Genomic DNA, 18,789 nt, shown 5'->3' with positions numbered 1-18,789 from the left:
TTTTTGCAGTTTAAACAACCTCCTTTCTAATCGAGGGTAAAGTATGTTTTACATGGTCACGACTTCAAAACAGCGAATTTTTAAATTCGGTGTTTTGAAAAGATGTTGGGATATTTTTCGCTCCAAACTTCTTATTACCGTAATGTTTAGGTATAAATATACAAAGTTTGAAATTTGCACGTGGAGAGCAAATGATCTATTTCTATTTTAAAAAGAAATCCAGCGTTTCGTAGTTTATACATGATCCCTTATTAGTAGTACAGAATATTTTTAGTTACGTTATTTGTTACATAATATTTAAAAATTATGGCTCAAGAATAAAACATCAAATAAAAACTTCCTCATTTTAGTAAATAGTTTGAAAAAACAAACAGTTTAATTGTTCAAATAACGTGATGACGAATATCACAAAGTTAAAGTAGCTTTAAAGATGGAGTTAAAATATAGCTTTAAAGATGGAGTTATGAAAATACTGTAACCGTAAAAATATCGTCGTTACCGTAAATCGGGTCGAATAGGAACAGTATAGTGAATAAGGATAAAAACCCGAAAAGGTTTTTTGGATTTTGCTGTGACATAATCTATTGTAGTAAATTATGTTAAAAATGTGGAAAAAAAAATTTGGCGCAGGAAAAAGCACTGAATGTGTAGTTGTGAAACTTTACGAAACTGTTGCATAAGCATTTGTTGAAACAGTCAGAAATTACAGAACATACATCTAACGTTAACTAATTTATTTCGATTGATTTCAAGTTTATAGGACAAAATATCCAATATTGGGGGTAATACGGATTGCGTGGGTAGTTCTGGAAAAAAGAATATTGTATCTTGACCGAGTTGATCAAGCTTTGTTCTCGGAAAAATGTCTTCGATCATTTCTGTGTCCTGCAAAATATGGGATGGCTCTCACTTTATATTTCCTTAAGTTGAGGACAAGTCACTGTTCAGCTTTTCTCAAATAATAAAATGTACGAATTAGCCAACTCTTGAACGTTTTGAATCAGTGGTATTTATTTAATGACTGTCCGTATTCACCCATATCCATTACGGTATTGAATTTTTCAGTTTGAGTTTTAACATACATGCAGGACGGAACAAAAAATTTTGTTATTAGAAATAACTTTTTTTTTTGTTTTTGCTATCTTGCAACCTTCAAACTTTTTTACGTTTACACTAGTGGAAAAATGAAACGGAAAAAAATTCCGCTATTTGAGGTTGGAAACAAAATACTTAAAAATTATAATCAAAGTTTATCGAATACGGGGGGAAGTTTTAAATTGCGCAATGGTTTAACTCAAATACACTGCATTGGAAGCAGTTTATTTGGAAGAAAAAAAATTGTTCACCAGAACATTTTGTTATCCATAAATGGTATGGTGTCTTATCATTTATAGATTTTCAAAATATTTTATTCAAGATAAGCAAATTCCAGAGACGGTCGAAATTTTAAATTTCTTTTTATAATACAATTAAGTTTATTTCTCCCTTTACTATAAAATACAATTTACATATCTGAAATAAAATAAGTGGATGGAGCAAGATGACAATTTATTCTTGTTACCGAGCTCCATTTATAAAGTCGTTATTTATATATACTGCATTATAAAGACGTAAATAAATAAACTTGAAGGTAAAATAAAATTTAAAAAAGCAGTTAGTTATTATTAGAAAATTGTAGTATATCTATGTAACAACTAATACAAGGAGTTTTGGAAGAAGAACTGAAAAATATTGACTGTGACGAAATAAAGCCTAATGATTATGTTTTAGTTAAGCAAAAGTTTTTAAAAAACAAAACGACAACACTGTAGGGTAGATTAGAGTAATATGAGCACCTTAAGCAAAAATTGGAATAATTTCAAAAATAGTTAAGCTGGATCCAAAATTTTTGCGAATAAACAATATTTAGGGATCCCTTCTCATGATCCACTTAGATATTTGGGCATCCAAAATTTTTTCTTAAAAACACAGGTTTTAAAAAAGTAACAAAAATGCTCATATTATCCAGACTACTTAGTAATATGAGCACTTTAAATTAGCTCACAAAAAAACATTAATTTTGTAAAAAAAATATCAACCTGACTATAAGAACTAATTTTTGGTATATAATGATTCGTTATTAACAAAACTTATCATTAAAAGATCAAATTTTAAGCCACTTTTGTTGAAACAATACTACCATGTTTTCCGCAAGAAGAAAAAAATAGTTCGTTATTTTTTCAATTTTATCAACTCAAACCTTTGAACGATAAAAATTCAATATTTTTGAATTTAAATTACAGAAAAAAATTTTTTACTACAGAAAAAAATTTATTCTGATTACTACAGATCAAAATTTATTCAAAATTTATATATATTATTTATATATTAATTCAGATACAAAAAATTTAGTGTTGTTAAAATAATAAAAATTTTTACTATATTTTATTTTTATTCAATTAAACTTGGTAATTTCAATGAAAATCACTGGGTAACTTGAGCATGCTCATATTACACAAAAATAGCATCTTTAAATAAAGTCAAAACTAAATAGTTCTATGCATTGTTTTTCAAGCCAAAAAGGTTGGATTTTTAGCTAACATATTTTTCTTGATGAAAAAATTAATTTCTTTATTTTAGTATTAAAATTTCGCGCCACAGATTTATTCATTCGTGATAATATTATTTTAAAAACGCAAAAAAATTTAACATTGTCTTAATTAGATGATACCCGCTAATTACTGCATATAGATTTACGCTAATTGTACTGATTCCTGTAATCACCACATAAAGTCGATTCAAAAAATATATAGCAAATTTAACTTCACTGCTTACATCTAAGAAATCGTTAAGTATGCTCATATTACCAAAGTGCTCATACTACCCTAATCTACCCTATTTAATATTTGGCAAATTGGAACAGAAAATTTTATATTATGAAGTGAAACACCCTAAGTGGTGAATCTATGATTTGTTTCTACTTTGGCAAAAATTTTTGTGTACTTACTAACCTCCCCTCTCCCTCATCCCCCAAACAGCTTCGTAATCCCATCCCCTCATGCACAACTGCTCTCAGGTGCCAAAGAAACGCAACCTACAAGTTTATTCATATTTTTAGAAAATTCTCACGTCACCTTATTTATTATGACTGTTTTCTTTGCAGACAAGAGTTTTATGAATCAATTTTTTTTTTCTTACATATGTTAAAAATCTTTACTAAATTTGGGATTATCTTTCCTATAAAAATTTTCATAAATTTAAATTGAATTGAAATTATACCTATATTTTATTCTTGAAATCCACAATGTACACTACTAAAAGCAAACAAAACAATTTTGATATTCAGAATTAACTTTAAAATGATTCTTATAACCTGAATATTACTAGTTTCGGATCACAAATTTTTTTTTTTTTAATTTTATTAAAATAGTACAGTCAATTAGGGTTTTGGGAATAAATTTGAAAATTTCTTTTTATTACGTATAAATTAAATTTAGAATATTTATTGTGTAAAGCAAAAAATTAACTTCACTGAAATTCAGTAAAGATAATTTGTATTTATAAATCAAACGGTTAATAGCTTTCTGAACGAGTACAAGTTTATCTGAATTCGAGCCTTTAAGATTTGGTTCTGAACAGAAATTGTGCTTACAAAGATACTGTTATAAAGTACTTGTTAAAAGATTCCCAATAAGGTTTTGTGGATAAATTGCATAAATTAAAAAGATTTTAACAAATTAGACGGCAGCAGGTTTCACGGGTCGTATCTCAATATGCTAGAATTTAAGCTAAACAAAGTGCGCAAAATTTTATTTTGTTACTAAATTCCATGGCATAACAGGGCGTAACATTAACTTAATTAATATGTAACGTTATTGTTAAAACTTTTGTCAGAAATTTCCACCATCAATTTTTACATAATCTTTTATAACTAAAGTATATCGAGTATGTCTAGTGGTTGTAAAACTGTGGTACATGATCGAAAATACCGGGAGATAAACCGAAATAGTAGTAAAATACTGCAACAAATTTTCCTGTATAGCCAATAAGTTTTGGCAGCTTTACTTATATATCAAAATTTGAGTATGAAGTCATACTCAAATTTTAATATAAAGCCAGTAAAATATACAAGGAAATAAAGCGTGATGTATTAAAATGAACTTTAATTAGTTTTTTCTAATTATATTCAACGATACTTGAGCAAATTATTTGAAATTTCTGCATCAAGCGGAGCTTTGAAGTTGTTAAAAGATACAGCGCATACAACATTTGACGGCATGTGTTCCAATGATTGACAACTCAATCTGCTTAAGTTGTCAATTATTGAAATGCAAAAACTGGTACCTTGGCTCGCAATTTTTTACAGTTTTTCTTATTTTTTCATTTTAAGGTTATGTCCTTTAGTTTTTATTGATACGCTACCTCACAAGAAATGGAGTTTACTCTAACAGGCAATATCTATTTTTTTTTTAATTATTTACGCCTGTATTAGATCACCTCAAATGAACGGGTTTTTAAGGAAGTTAAGCATTGTCAGACTTATATTAGAGTCGATGCAAGTTCGACGCAATTATTCTCATTAGTTGGCACTAAGTAGACATATAGATTTTTGAGAGCGCCAATGGCCCCCAGGTCGAAAAAGGAAAACCGCGCATAAATGTATATATACCGTAAAATCGCCTAAGTTCACTTAAGCTCTGAACATTTATTTATCACGCATAATTTTAAAATTTTCAATTTTTTTTCCTGAATTATACAGAAAATTATATTGATAATTGATATTGTAAAATAAAAAAAATGAAAAATAAAAACTAGTACTCAATATTTAATTTAAAATTAAAACATCTACTTTGACCGAACTTTCAATACCATCTCATAAGTTCGGCCGCTGTATAAATACTAATAACGTATCACAAACTTAACGTCACGTATAATGAAAACTAATTTTTAAATGTTGTTTTATTGTAAAATTATGATATAAATTCAGGTAATACCAGTAACTAAGGAGGGGATTTCCCCAGGCTCAAAAAAAAGTCTTTTGGGGCACCAAAGAAAACAAGAAGGAGCTCATAAAAAAAGCCTTTTTAAATATAAGTAGTAGTATTTTTAATTTTTATTGTAATTAGTCAACTATTTTATTACTTTGGCCATTATCACATTTGGTACGCTACTGATTAATAAAATTAAAAATATATTTTTCAATTAACTTAAAAAAGTTTTTTCAATTAACAAAAAAACATTACTTTGCTTTAAATGAACTTTGTATGTTTATTGGCAATTCTTGCACGTATTGTTAACCATAGTAGAACAGCAAGATCCACACAACTAATCGTCACAGGAATCGCAACGCATCCATAATTGTTGTTGAGCTGTAATTTGATCTCAAAAAAAAAAGTCATAAGCTTGACATTTTTTAGAACTCAAAGAACCGTCAGTTAATTTTGAAATTATGAACAAATTTATTATTCAAATAAAATACCATAGTGTGCAACCATTATAAAAATGTCAAAATTTACTGGTAAATTTACAGGTAAAGTTACCTGTAAATTTTACATTCGCAACACCTATCAACATTTCTACTATTATTAATATTACTGCTAGTTGTCTCCTTCGTTGTTTAACCGTGAATGACCGAAGTTAAAATATTTCAAAATTTTACTAATTTTTGTAAAAAAAAGTAATTAACTTTCATAAATTAATAATTTTTTTTGTAAATATAATTAACTTGGTGATTCTTAATAATACTAAGATTAAATTTAATCATTTATTTTAATAATTTGCTTATTTTAGATTTTAATAGCATGCATTTCTTTAAATTGTTGTTTTGCTAAAGAATTATTTCAGCAGGTTGCATATAAACATTATTTTTTTTTATAGATTCATATTTACGAACTAATTACAAATATTATTTGAGAAAAAAAGATTAGAATTTTGCATGCTTTTTTTATATTTTTTCTTAAATGACTGAAGTTACATGGTGACCGAACTTAGGCGATTTTACGGTATATGCATATATATATATATATATATATATATATATATATATATATATATATATATATATATATATATATATATATATATATATATATATATATATATATATATATATATATATATATATATATAGAGGCGTAGCTAGGATTTTTACGCCCTTTACAAATACATACTTTGGAACCCTTTTACATCAAAGTTGAAATTTTTTTCGAAATGTGTATGACAAAAAAAAGGATTAATTATAGGAATTATAGGAATTATACAATTATAGGAAAAAATAAAATATAATTTTAAAATTTTTTTTATTGCTTTCAATATTTTGTAATATAGAATATTACTCTTATTGCATTAGCTGTCTATATTACCATAAAAAACATAAATAAATAACTTTTATATAAATTTAACTTTTCTTGCCTTAGGATTGGCAAGTATTTCAATTATATTATCAAAATCTATTGTTTTCGTCAATTCCATTTCAATAGACAGAAGTGTAGTGAAGATGTCCGTTTTTGGCCAGATATCAATAATTGATATCTGGCCAAAAACGGACATCTTCAATTAATCTAAAACTATTTACAATTATTGTTATTAGTTTTAGATTAATTTTAATTTGCTAAAACTTCTTTCACCCGTAGCTACATTTATTGGCAATGCAAGAAACAATCTTAAAGTTTTTTCTATGTTTAGGTATTAGGGTGTCTCTAAAAATTTTTTTTTTTAAATCAATATGAGGAAAAATTAAATCGTTATCGGTATCGTTATTATGTATTTGTAGTTTATAGCAAAAATTTCAGCCTCCCAAATTAACTTTAAGGTAAAGAAGGTGGTTTTAGACAATTTCTATATAATAGAATTTTTCCTGAATTAATATTCAGGATATATTTATTTATATATATATGTTATATATATTTTAAAGTTCCGATTATATATAGTTTTAAATTTAAAACACTCACAAGACACTGGTTTCGATTTAAAATATATCCAATAGAATAAGGAAAATACAGATTTTGTGTGACAATTTTATTTCAGATAATAGTTCTAAACTGAGTTAAAAAGCAACAAAAACGTGATGACAGTTGTAATACTTGTTAGATGTTCTGCAGGTACTTCTTTGTAACTTTCTTGGATACCTGCTGTCTGTTTTTATGGACAACCTAGAAAATAATAAATAAAAATAAAAAAGAAGGTTATTTTGTAAAATAATTAAATAATTAAAGCAATAAAATTCCGAGTATTTGAAATTAATAGTTTAGTTTATTAAATAAAATAATATGGAAATACATTAAAAAGTTTTGCAGACATTATTGTATAGCATGCGCGTACATTGGGTGGGGTAAGTGGTTGTTAGGTGTAAATTGTTAGGTGGAATTGTCTTCCTTATTTTGCTTTAAAAATAAACATGATACGTGTTTGCTATTCTAAATTGCGTAATTTTTCAAAAACGATCCCCTCCCCCTAACAATTTACTCGCTATAGGCCTGTATAATAAGAGTATCCTGAAGTCTATCCTCGTTATGTGTCCTTCCAATAGAGTCTTGGATCCGCTTTACGTGACGTTCTACCCTATCATTTACCACTGCAAGCTGGTTTGCACAAGCAGAGAACTTGACAAATAACTTAGGGGCTCTCTCACTTTCGCAAGCAGCTATACCTTTCTCCCTCCACAGAAAAAGCTCTTCCTTAGTGATTTCTAGGAGAAAAAAGATAACTTTGCTCATTCTTTCAAGCTTATTAACTTCTCTATGTATTTGCGGCCATAGCTTCTGAAGTAAAACACAGAGGTATTTGCTTGAACTTTTTGTTTTACCAAAAACAAGTTCCATGACATGAGAAACATGTCTCTCATATATGTTATGTCGGCACATTAGCCAGAGAATAGGCCTCCCAAAAGCACGAAGAACAACATTTCTTATAGCTCCATTGTTCTTTCCTGTGTTGCTAGCTGTGGTGTCAGTACGCACCCCAATAGTTTGATCTGATAGCTCATAGTATTTGAGGATACTTTGAATGGCTACAGCCTGATTGCTTCCGTCGGAGCTTTTAATTTTTAAAATACCAAGCAGAAAGTTTAAAGGGTCAGCTTCAGGAGAAGAAACGCTTATAGCTGTCCTTTCATGACTTGTGGAAATTGTTTCTTTACTTGTGTACTGCTTACAATTTTTGTATCAAAGTGAATCACTAGATGTAGGCCTCTTACTTTGTCCATGTTCTGCCTCGGATGATCTGGGCATCTGACTCTACTACAGTTTGTGCTTTCCTAGTCAGAGTTGATCATGAGATCTTCAACTCCTCAATATTAATACCACCAGCTTTATAAAGAGATGTCAATAAACAGAGTCTTGGTCGAATACCAATACCATATTTTGTCATGATTGGGACCCAATTGTTTAGGAGTTCATCCATAATTAGCTGAAGGCTAACTTTTATTTCCCCTGAAATCTTTTGGGTCTTTGTAGGAGGCATAAAAGCTTCGTCAGAGTCTGGAAAGCCATCACTGTCTGTGTACCAGGAAACTTCAAACTCTCTTTGTTCTAGTTCTTCTACCTTCCTTTTATTCTTTTCTTCTTGATTTCTGAGCTTTTCATTTTGTTAGCACATTTTTTCTTCCATTATTCTTATTTTCTTCGCAGCCAAACAAGCATTTTTTTGAAATGTGTTTTCAATACCCGCCATTTTGACTATGCGTCCTTTGAGAAAGTGCTTTAGAAATTCAATGTCCTCTTTCCGAGCCTCTTTGTTCCTCATTGGATTATTCTTTATCAAGTTAGAGATGTTGGCCTTATGAATTGGGAATAAAAATTTGCTTTAATTTAGAAAGTTGTTTACTTTCTTGCCGTAGCTTCCTTCTGGTAGACTTAGAGTCTTGAGTCTTTTTAGAGATTGGTATTCATTAATCTTGTTGGTAATTTTGTTTCGGATTTTGCTGCTCTGTGAGTATGAATTTTTGTCGAATCCAGCTTTGCCCCACAAGTTTACTAGTTCTCTCAAAATGAAAACACCTCTGATTGTCTGTCTGTCGCCAATTCTCTTCACACATTCCTTCAGCTAACTTGCTGCATTTCAGATAACTTTTTTCCAGAAGCAAGGGCACATCCAACTTTACAGTTCATCTTGGTAGTGCTGAGAAAATGCCAAATGGTAAAATAAACAGATATAATTCAGAAATTTTTTAGGCGTTACCTAATTTCTTTTCTAATGTTGAGCCAGTAAAACCTTCTGAGCATTTCTCCAGTCGTTGGAAGTCGATTTGGAGCAGTGGAAGCCTAACAAATAAAACTGTTTGCGCTTTCTAGCAGCATGTCTCAAATCTTCAGTTGACTCTAGTATTGTATTGTGGCATTTTTTTCCTAAAGGCATTGTCTGAAAATATAGCTAATACAGTTTATAAATCTATGTATATTTATAAATTTTTAGTATAAAATATAGCTTACAGTACAGTAGTTTGTTTCGTAACAGCAAATAATACCACTAAAAAAATAGTTTTTTTGCCAAGCTAAAAAAAAAAAGCGTATCATACATAGCATACACGTGTTGTTTTTTATTATAATTATCTACACTTAACAAATTATTTGAAAAAAGTTGCTTAACAATTGAAAAATAACCTTTAATGAAATGAAAACTTACTTATAAAGTAAGTCTGCGCGCAATTTTTATGTTAGGAGAGTTAGCGAGCAAGTCTTTAATTATTTTTTAACGTCTTATTAAAATGATTAATTATATTATTTTTTTAATAATTTTTGTTATGTATCATAAATAAAATGTTTAAATAACTAAAAAATAATTATATTAATAATTTTGTTAAAGCATTTACATAAATAAAAAAATGTGTTTGGTATCTTCTAACATAAAAAAGCTATTACAAAATAATAAATTCGTTATAAAATATTCTATTATATAGAAATCGACTAAACCACCTTCCTTAGAGTTGATTTGAAAGACTGGAATTTTCACTATAAGCTATTAAAACATAATAAATCTCGACTGAACTTTTCCGCATTTTGATTTTCGAAAAATTTTTTTTTTTTGAGACACCTTGTTGGGTAGAGGAGAGTATGCACCCATGATCCTAAAAATCTATCAGGCCAATTTACTGAATATATGTTTTCATTTCGATCTCTAAAGTAACAGTACATAATAGCAAATTTTATACCTTATTATAATTCAATAATCTTTTTTTACCAGAATATTTTAAGTAGATTTAAAATTATAAAAACTAAGAACCCTCAATTGGGATCATGGGTGCATACCAGTATGCTCCCATGATCCTACCTATATGCACCCTTGATCCTATGTGTGTATACATGTTCTGAGATCAAACTTATACCATAAATGTGTAAGAATTATTTTTAAGTCGTCAAAAGTATGTCTATAATAAATACCAATAAAGTTATTATTAATTTTACTACAAATTTATCTTTCTTAAAAGAAAAAATCAATAGAAAAAATGTTATTTTTTACTGAGACTCAACGTTTTTTTTTTCATTACTTTCAAGATCAAGTTTTCTTTTCCTTGTCATGAAGATCTTATTTTGCTTTTCATATTTTTTCTTTTTTGACTGAGACTTTTTTTTCATTTCCTGAAGCCTATTTAGTTCATTTCGAGCAGGGGTGTCTGTGAGTATTCGGGTACGCTGACGCTTACGTCCTTTAATGAACTTCCTTGATCCAGCTTTCGCAAATGGCCTAATTTTTTCTAGACTTGCTTGATGAGAGATATTAATAGAAACACTGGATAGTTGACTTACAGGGTCAGATATAGGCTGAATTGGCAATACACTACAAGCTGGCCTTGATGACAGACTTGACATCAATGATTGATTAAAAGCTGGGGCATGAACAATAGCAGAAACTGGATCAATAACACCTGGAGATGGGTTAGCAGTAATAGGTTCTGGACGATCTGTTACATATGAAGCCAAAAACTCATTATCAGAAAATATGTTAAGATTAAAGGGTTCAATTCCTGCCACAGCAAATCTTGCAGAAATGTTAGACAAAGTAAAAGCTTGTGCATAAGCTTTCCTTACAACTGCAGCTATATCATATATGGTCATCGGTCTTGGATTAGATACAACCCAATCATCACAGGCTGTATTGTAATAACGTTTCAAAGGCCCATAAACTGACCGATCTAATGGCTGCAGCTTGTGACTACAATGTGGTGGAAAGGACAGCATAGTTATGCCATTTTTTTAGCTAAATCTAAACACACAATTGAAACATGGCTCTCATGGTTGTCAAGAAGTAAAAGCACTGGATTAGCTGGTGAACATTTCACATTTTGAATAAAATGTTTCATCCACTCGAAAAACATTGCACAATTCATCCAGCCAGATGGGTTTGCAACCCCAACACATCCAGGTGGACCACCATTTAACATACTTCCTTTGAAATGAACTCTTGGAAAAATAAAAAATGGAGGGATTGAGTTTCCTATTGCATTAACTGCACAACAAACTGTTACCAATGTCCCTCTTTCTGCTGAAGTTATCCTTCCAACTTGTTTATCTCCCTTTTCAGCAATTACTTTAACTGGTTTTTGAACGGTTGTAAGACCTGTCTCATCAACATTATATATGTTTTGTGGCTGAAATTTGTGTCGCAGACGAACATCTTTTAGATTGGTGAAAAATTCTCCGACTGTATAACGATTAAAAGCAGTTGCTCGTGCCATACTAGTAGCTTCTGGATTTCGTAAAGATAACTCATTCCTACGTAACATAAAACCACGAAGCCACTGTTTCCCAGCAATTTGTAAAATTTTCCAGGATTTAGGAATGCGCTTAGAAAGAGTCATTGCAAATTCATAGGCAAGTTTTCGTGTTGTTTTGGTTGACAATCCATAGTGAAGTTTTGAAGCCCTTAAAAGATAGTCTGATAAAGATGTTTCTTCTTTGTTGGTAAAGATTTGCATGGTAATGAAGTTAGGTTTGCAGACTGTACTTGGATTTAATTGACATTTCCTTACATATCTCTTAAGTGTCATTAAATTGATTCCCCTCTCTTTAGATACACGATAAACTGCACAACCATTAAGAACTGCATTAACAGCTGCTCGCATTTCATTTTCATTAACTTTACCTCTTGGTGGTCTATCGGTTTTTCTTTTTTTATGATACACCATATTTAACTGTAAAAAAATGAAAAATATTTATATAGTTTTGCTATATTCCTAATTTTTGGAAGAACATTTATAAAGATTTTTAATTATTAGAATCTACTTTATTAACAAACACACACACGCACACACACACACACACCCACACACACACACACACACACACACACATATATGTATATATGTATATGTATATATATATATATATATATATATATATATATATATATATATATATATATATATATATATATACATATATACATATATACATATATATATATATATATATATATATATATATATATATATATATATATATATATATATATATGAATACAATTATATTATATAAGAGTATTAGGAGGACAAAAAAAACACAAAATAGTATAAAGTCTACTTTTAAGGCTACATTTTGGAAGAAAAAAATTTATTTAAAAACAATATGACATATTGTACATGTTACTTTATTGGTTAAACATTTTGTTTGTGTGTGTATGCACCTTTGATCATAGGATCAAAGGTGCATAAACGCATCAGGATCAAGGGTGCTAACCCGCTCAGTTTTTACAAAAATTCTTTTTTTGTCATATTAGATGCTTCCATAGCTTACCAAAAGCAACCATACAAGAGGTGAATAGTTTAGTTACAAAATGACATAAGCAAAATTATTCAACTCAAAATAATATTAAAGATGTGGGGTTCCTTGTAAAAGTAAAAAAATTACTTTTTATCGTCAAAATCAAACTCTTTAGAAATAAATTTAATAGTGGTCTACTCTCTAACCAAAACACAATTAATTTTGAAGATGCGATATTTATAACACGCTGGTTATCAGCCCTCCTTAATAAGTTATGTAAGTAAGGAGATAAGGCTATAGGATCAAAGGTGCTTACGGATCAAGGGTGCAAGTTCTCCCCTATGATTCTTGCAGTTCTCATTCTCATAAAATATTCAAAAATTCCGAATATATATATATATATATATATATATATATATATATATATATATATATATATATATATATATATATATATATATATATATATATATATATATATATATATATATATATATATATATATATATATATATATATATATATATATATATATATATATATATATATAAACGATTACACTACAGTATTAAATTCACAGATAATAGACTCAAATTCAAATTACAGCGCTATATTAAAAACAAGCATGATCAACCAAAACATTGCTTTACGTCTCTGCATTTTTTTAACACCAAGATAAACGAAAATTATGTTTTGATGCGTATTTTGTGAATGTGTCGTAAATGCATACGCGCACAAATTATGCCTATTCTCGTAACGGCTTTTTAACAAAAGCAACCTTTTTTTTTGGGAAAGCAAATAGTATGCGTAAATGCATTTTATTTCCTAGACAATTATACAAGTTAGGTATATGCAATTTATCTGAAAGGATTTTGGCGCCCTATGAATGTTGCGCCCTGCCCACATGCCAACATTATACCAACTAGCCACGCTAGGCGTTGGCATTTGGGCAGTTATCAACCATTTTATCAACAATCTTATCAACCAAATTATCAAACATTTTATTTAACTTAATTATCAACTATAAAACAAAATAAAACTAATTATTTATCATTCATCTTATTTAACCAAAATACTTAATCACCAACAACATTTATTTCAACCGTAAACCAAAAACCTCACTTCAGTAGGTTTCACCAACGCATTAAATTAAAATTTCTCCATTTGAGCTGATTGGTTTTGTTTTTCCCAATTAGGTTTAAAGTAGGCTTTTCGTCTACTTTAAACTCGATGCAAAAACGCAAATACTTGTTAACTGGCCGGGTCCTGGTAAAGGCAAGGCGGTTTATTTACCTATAAAATGCAACGCTATGATTCTTTCTTTTGCTTCAAAAATCAAATGCTACTTTAAAAAGTAGCGCTTTTATAAGTGAAATCGTCAACAAATGTCTCGTTCACTTCAACTTCTTCAAAAACCGCGTTGCTCCCCAATCGGACGCACTACCTAACAAAGTTGTTTGTGCTACAGTGTTGACTACTTCAAAACAAAATTTGATTAGTTATCATTATAATTACCAGAGCGCATCATTTTCCGTACAATCGAGCACGAGCTACATTGGCTAACTGTTTATGGGCTTACGGAATACGCCCGGTTCCGCTTGTTTAACTACTACTAAATTTTTTTTTTTTTTTTAAATGGATTATAATTAATTATAATAATAGAATTTAAAAATAAGTTGTTGTTTTTTCATGTGCATTTTTATTCCAAATACTAACCTTCAACCTCAAATACAAAAGTTAAGCAGATTTCACATGGTCAACTATTTAAATGTTTCTATTAATTGTAAAATAAAAAGAAATAAAAAAAAAAGGGGTTATTTGGCGTCCTTTTAAGCAGGTCAATTAATTAAAAAAACAGCTAAAACAATTTTTAAAAAATCAAGAAAAATGTTTTCTAAAGGAGTCGTGTATAAATTACGTCACGCAATTTTTGACCGTTTTTGACCTTCCCTCCTCTACACAAAATCGTAACACTTTAGTAGTATTGTAAGAGTCGTCACAAAACTTTCAACCCCCTCCCTCCCTAAGAGCGTGACGTAATTTATGGACGACCCTAAATTACTAATGTTCAAAGTTTCATTAGTTGTAAATCGTAATTCATTTAATATGAGGTTTATAAAAAAGTTGTTATTTGCCGTTTCATTGCCTTTTTTTTCAAATATTTATATTATATTTTCAAATTATTATGAACTTGCCTGTTAGCGTACCGCTAAGACTTACGCTATAGCATAAGCGTTGATGTCGTTATTTTTTTGTTTACGAAACAAAAAATTGTAACATAACAAGTTACTCAGCGTAATTAAGGTCATTTTAAAGATATTGCGGTCAGTCAGTTATTAGTTTAAACATAAGAGATTTTTCCGTAAAATATGTGGTCTGCAGAATGTTTATTAAAATTTTTGTTTGTTTGCGCGAGGTCTTATTTTGGACTCCACAAATGTGGAGCGCAAGCAATCTTTCAAAATTAATTTAAAACTAAAAAAGCCTATCAAGATAATAGTATACTATTATCTTTTCAAATATAATTTTAAGTAAAAATATATTTACATAAAATTGTTTCACGCATTTACACATAATTTGGATATATAGTTCGAGTCGAGCACTAACAATTAGTGCTCTGTTTGTCTTTTAGTGATCAAGTGGCGACGACTTGGGCAAGTCTAAAATACAAAAAAAATTCCAAATTTTGACATTTTTTGGACACATTCACAAGGGGGCCAATAACGCCGGCGGCCCTCACGTTCTTCTCCGATTGTTTTTCGATGACCTTTTTAGGACCCAGATTTTTTTTTTTAGTTTTTTTTACTGATAATCACTATTTTTTACTGTTAATAAAGTGTTTAGTGTGAATTGGGGCTTTTAGCATGCTACCAACAGATTGCTTATAGGTGATGTTAAAAGTGGCACTTGGATAAACAATATCAAGCGCAGCTAGGGCCGCAGCCTCGACGTTCAAAGTGTTCCTTCGTTAGTTTGTTTATGAATAATACTTTGATATATTTATATATAACAATAATTTTTCCGTATATGTAAATATTTATTTAAATTATATGTATTTATATATATGTATATTATTATATTTATTATGAATATAAATTTAATATATTTTATATAAAGTTTCATAAATAACTTTTTCTTTTTATTAAAGTACAATAAATACAAGTAATTTCTATATACGAACAATAGCTTATTTATCTAAAATGAAAATAAACAAAAAGATTAAAAAAAACAAACGATAAAAACGCAACTTCAAAATTCAAGTTAAGATAAAAAAAAAGAAAAGAAAAAAAATACGACTCGAAACATAAAAAACAAAACAAAAGTTGTTAAGAATTTAGAAACTTCTTAAAACCCCTCAAAAATAATAATACTAAATAAAACAGTCGATAAGATGTTTACAACAATAATATATAATAGAGGTTTATAAATATGTATGTACGAAGTGAGTATACAAACAAATAAAAATACTAATTACTTAAATTACTTAAAAGCACGTTTAGGAATATATAATAGTAAAAGTAGAGAAGTAAGGTATAGTAACCTAAACTAAGAGAAGGAAAGTATGAGATAAAGTTAATTAGTAGAGTGAAAAAGTTTAAAGAAAAATACTTATGATGCATCATAAAATGATACATAAAATAATACTTTCATGCTTTTTAGTTGAAGAGATAAGAGGCATTTTATTTTCAACTGAAAAGCATGAAAAAATGTATTATTATTAGTGAAAAGGTTTTTTCAATGTTTTCAAAAATAATAACTTCGTCTTGTTGTTAATTTTATCTACAACTTTTATTTTATATGCAGGTATTAATTTATTGGCATTTGGCAAACAAATTTCTATTAATGTTTTTGTTCTAAAATGGTGTGGAACTTTTTTACTTATTGTAACATTTTCAAAGTCATAAAATGTCACACCGATATCTGTTTCACACCAATAAATATTTGGTTCAATAAGAAAATCAGCTATTTTTTGTAGCATCGCCTGATACTCATTTGGGTAATTTCTTATTATTTCAAATGTTATAGTTGTATTGGACTTTGGTTGAACAAACTTGTATAATTTTGAAATGGACGATTCTATTAAAGAAACCTCATTAAAGTTATTTAAGTCGTTGGATACTTGCATCCTTATTAACGCATTAGAAATAACATGGCACTGTTGACGGTTTGATGTGGTGTTTGTTGTGTTTTTGATAAAATTAAATAGTCGCTCTTCCTTTTCAGTTTTTGCAGCTCTACCAGAAATAATTCTTAATTGGTCAGGAGTATGTGCAACCAAGCAGTGGAAATATTTACCATAAAATTTTCTAACTGTTAAAACGTTTAAATTTTCTCCAAGGTTCGATATAATCAACATTACATGCTTAAATATCACTAAATACATTTTTAATATAAGTTTGTCGGTGCGCTCAGATTCTGGTTTGTATAATATTTCTTGAATTTGGCACATTGTAATAAAAATATCTGTCAATGGATTTTGTTGAAATTTCTGCTGACAATATATTGATGTTTTTATTATGCATGATCTGTAGTCTTTTTACATCTTTTCCTTCAAATGAAAGTTCAATAATGGATTCAATTTCTGTTTTTGCTTTTTTATCGAAATGGTGGGGTAGTTCTCTAAGAAGATTTTTTATATGGTTAAAAACATCATGAAGAGGTTCCATTAGTAATTCATATTTTGATAAACCATTTTTTGGTAAACTGATATCAGGCTGATAAAATATAAGACTTGGAACTCTTTGAATACCATGCATGGTTTTTGTTAATTTTAAGTCCAATATTTGTTTTGATTCATTTTTGGTAAAGTATACATTTCGCTGATTCAATTCAACTATTATTTCTTTTTTTGTTAAATATGAATAAAGTTTTTTTACTTTATCGTTACTTTTTTTCCTTGACTGTTCCGTAAGAAGAACTTTTTCTTGTCGATCTTGTAAATTCATGCAAGCTCTATCTAATGAACCGGAATAATTAGAATGCTCAACGAAATTAATGTCACAAATCCAGCATACATAATTACCTCCTTTTTGCTGACCTGCTTCAAATTGAGCTGAAGGACCATCACCTTTAAAAAATCTCATTTCATCATAAAATTCAATTTCACTAATCTTAATAGGGTCTTTCATTTCGATAATATCATTCATTCTTTGTTCTGAATAAACAAGCATTTCACCAGTAGCTGAACATCTCCCAAAGATATACCATATAGGAGCTTCAACAACCGCTTGAATATTTATGGTTTTATTATACTTTTGTTGATATTCTTCAGATGTATAATGAATTGCAGGATCAAATAAAGTTGAAATTGTCATTAAGACGTGACTATGATTGCATATAGTTGAAGTATCATGCCATAACATAAGATGTCTTTTTTGTTCAAGTTTTTTTAATTTAATTTCCAAGTTATTGATTTCTTCGTCTTGGTCATTTTCTTCCATTTCATTAATCCTTTTTAGATAGTTAATAATTGTTGTACGCGACATTTTTTCATACTCTTCATCAGTTTTAACTCTCATATAAATCCAATGATTTTTTGTTATGCTATCACTAATTACTTTTAGTGGATGTACTCTGCCATCTATAGAAAATGTTTCAGTTTGTATTTCATTGTTTCTTACAACAAGTTTGGAGAGAGTTTGTGGAGCAATAAGCTCTCCTAATGAATATTTATTTTCTGATACAAGCAAATTCAGTTTTGCTTCAATCTGAGCATTTGTTTCTTCTTGGGGAAAGGAAACATTCAAATCTGTTAGCCTAAACAAAATAAAAATTCCAAGTTGGTATATGCATAGATACTTAATTACATTTTTTGTAACAATACTTGTAAAAGTTCTTGTTTTTAATTTTAATTACTAGGTAAACTATTCAAAATATTTATTTGTGAATTTGTAAAATTTTACGTTTGTTTTCAATTAACTAAAATAAAATAGGAATATTAAAAAATAAAAAAAACATCTGTAAAAAATAAAAATTTAAAAATATAATAAAATATTTAAATTATTATAAAAATATACAACATATTTATTTATATATATATTTAAATTATTATTTCTTATTAATATATATATTTAAATTATTATAAAACTTGAAAAATTAAACTTCAAACAATTAA

The 18,789-nt window shown here is 28.7% G+C and overlaps 1 protein-coding gene across 1 annotated transcript; it reads right to left on the bottom strand.

Moving 5' to 3' along the window:
• Positions 1 to 6,981: 6,981 nt before the first annotated feature.
• LOC136087600 (jerky protein homolog-like) lies at positions 6,982 to 12,929 on the bottom strand. Its single transcript, XM_065810875.1, has 4 exons — positions 12,822 to 12,929; positions 9,891 to 12,106; positions 9,408 to 9,469; positions 6,982 to 9,323 (listed from the first exon to the last, which is right to left on the bottom strand). Exon 2 carries the CDS (start codon positions 12,098 to 12,100, stop codon positions 11,156 to 11,158), a length of 945 nt encoding a protein of 314 aa, XP_065666947.1. The 5' UTR covers positions 12,101 to 12,106; positions 12,822 to 12,929; the 3' UTR covers positions 6,982 to 9,323; positions 9,408 to 9,469; positions 9,891 to 11,155.
• Positions 12,930 to 18,789: the final 5,860 nt, after the last annotated feature.

Source organism: Hydra vulgaris, chromosome 11 (genome assembly GCF_038396675.1).
Source record: "Hydra vulgaris chromosome 11, alternate assembly HydraT2T_AEP".
In the NCBI taxonomy this organism is placed as follows: Eukaryota; Metazoa; Cnidaria; class Hydrozoa; order Anthoathecata; family Hydridae; genus Hydra; species Hydra vulgaris.
Note: the sequence above shows the minus strand (reverse complement) of the source record. Positions and strands in the feature narration are given on the sequence as shown.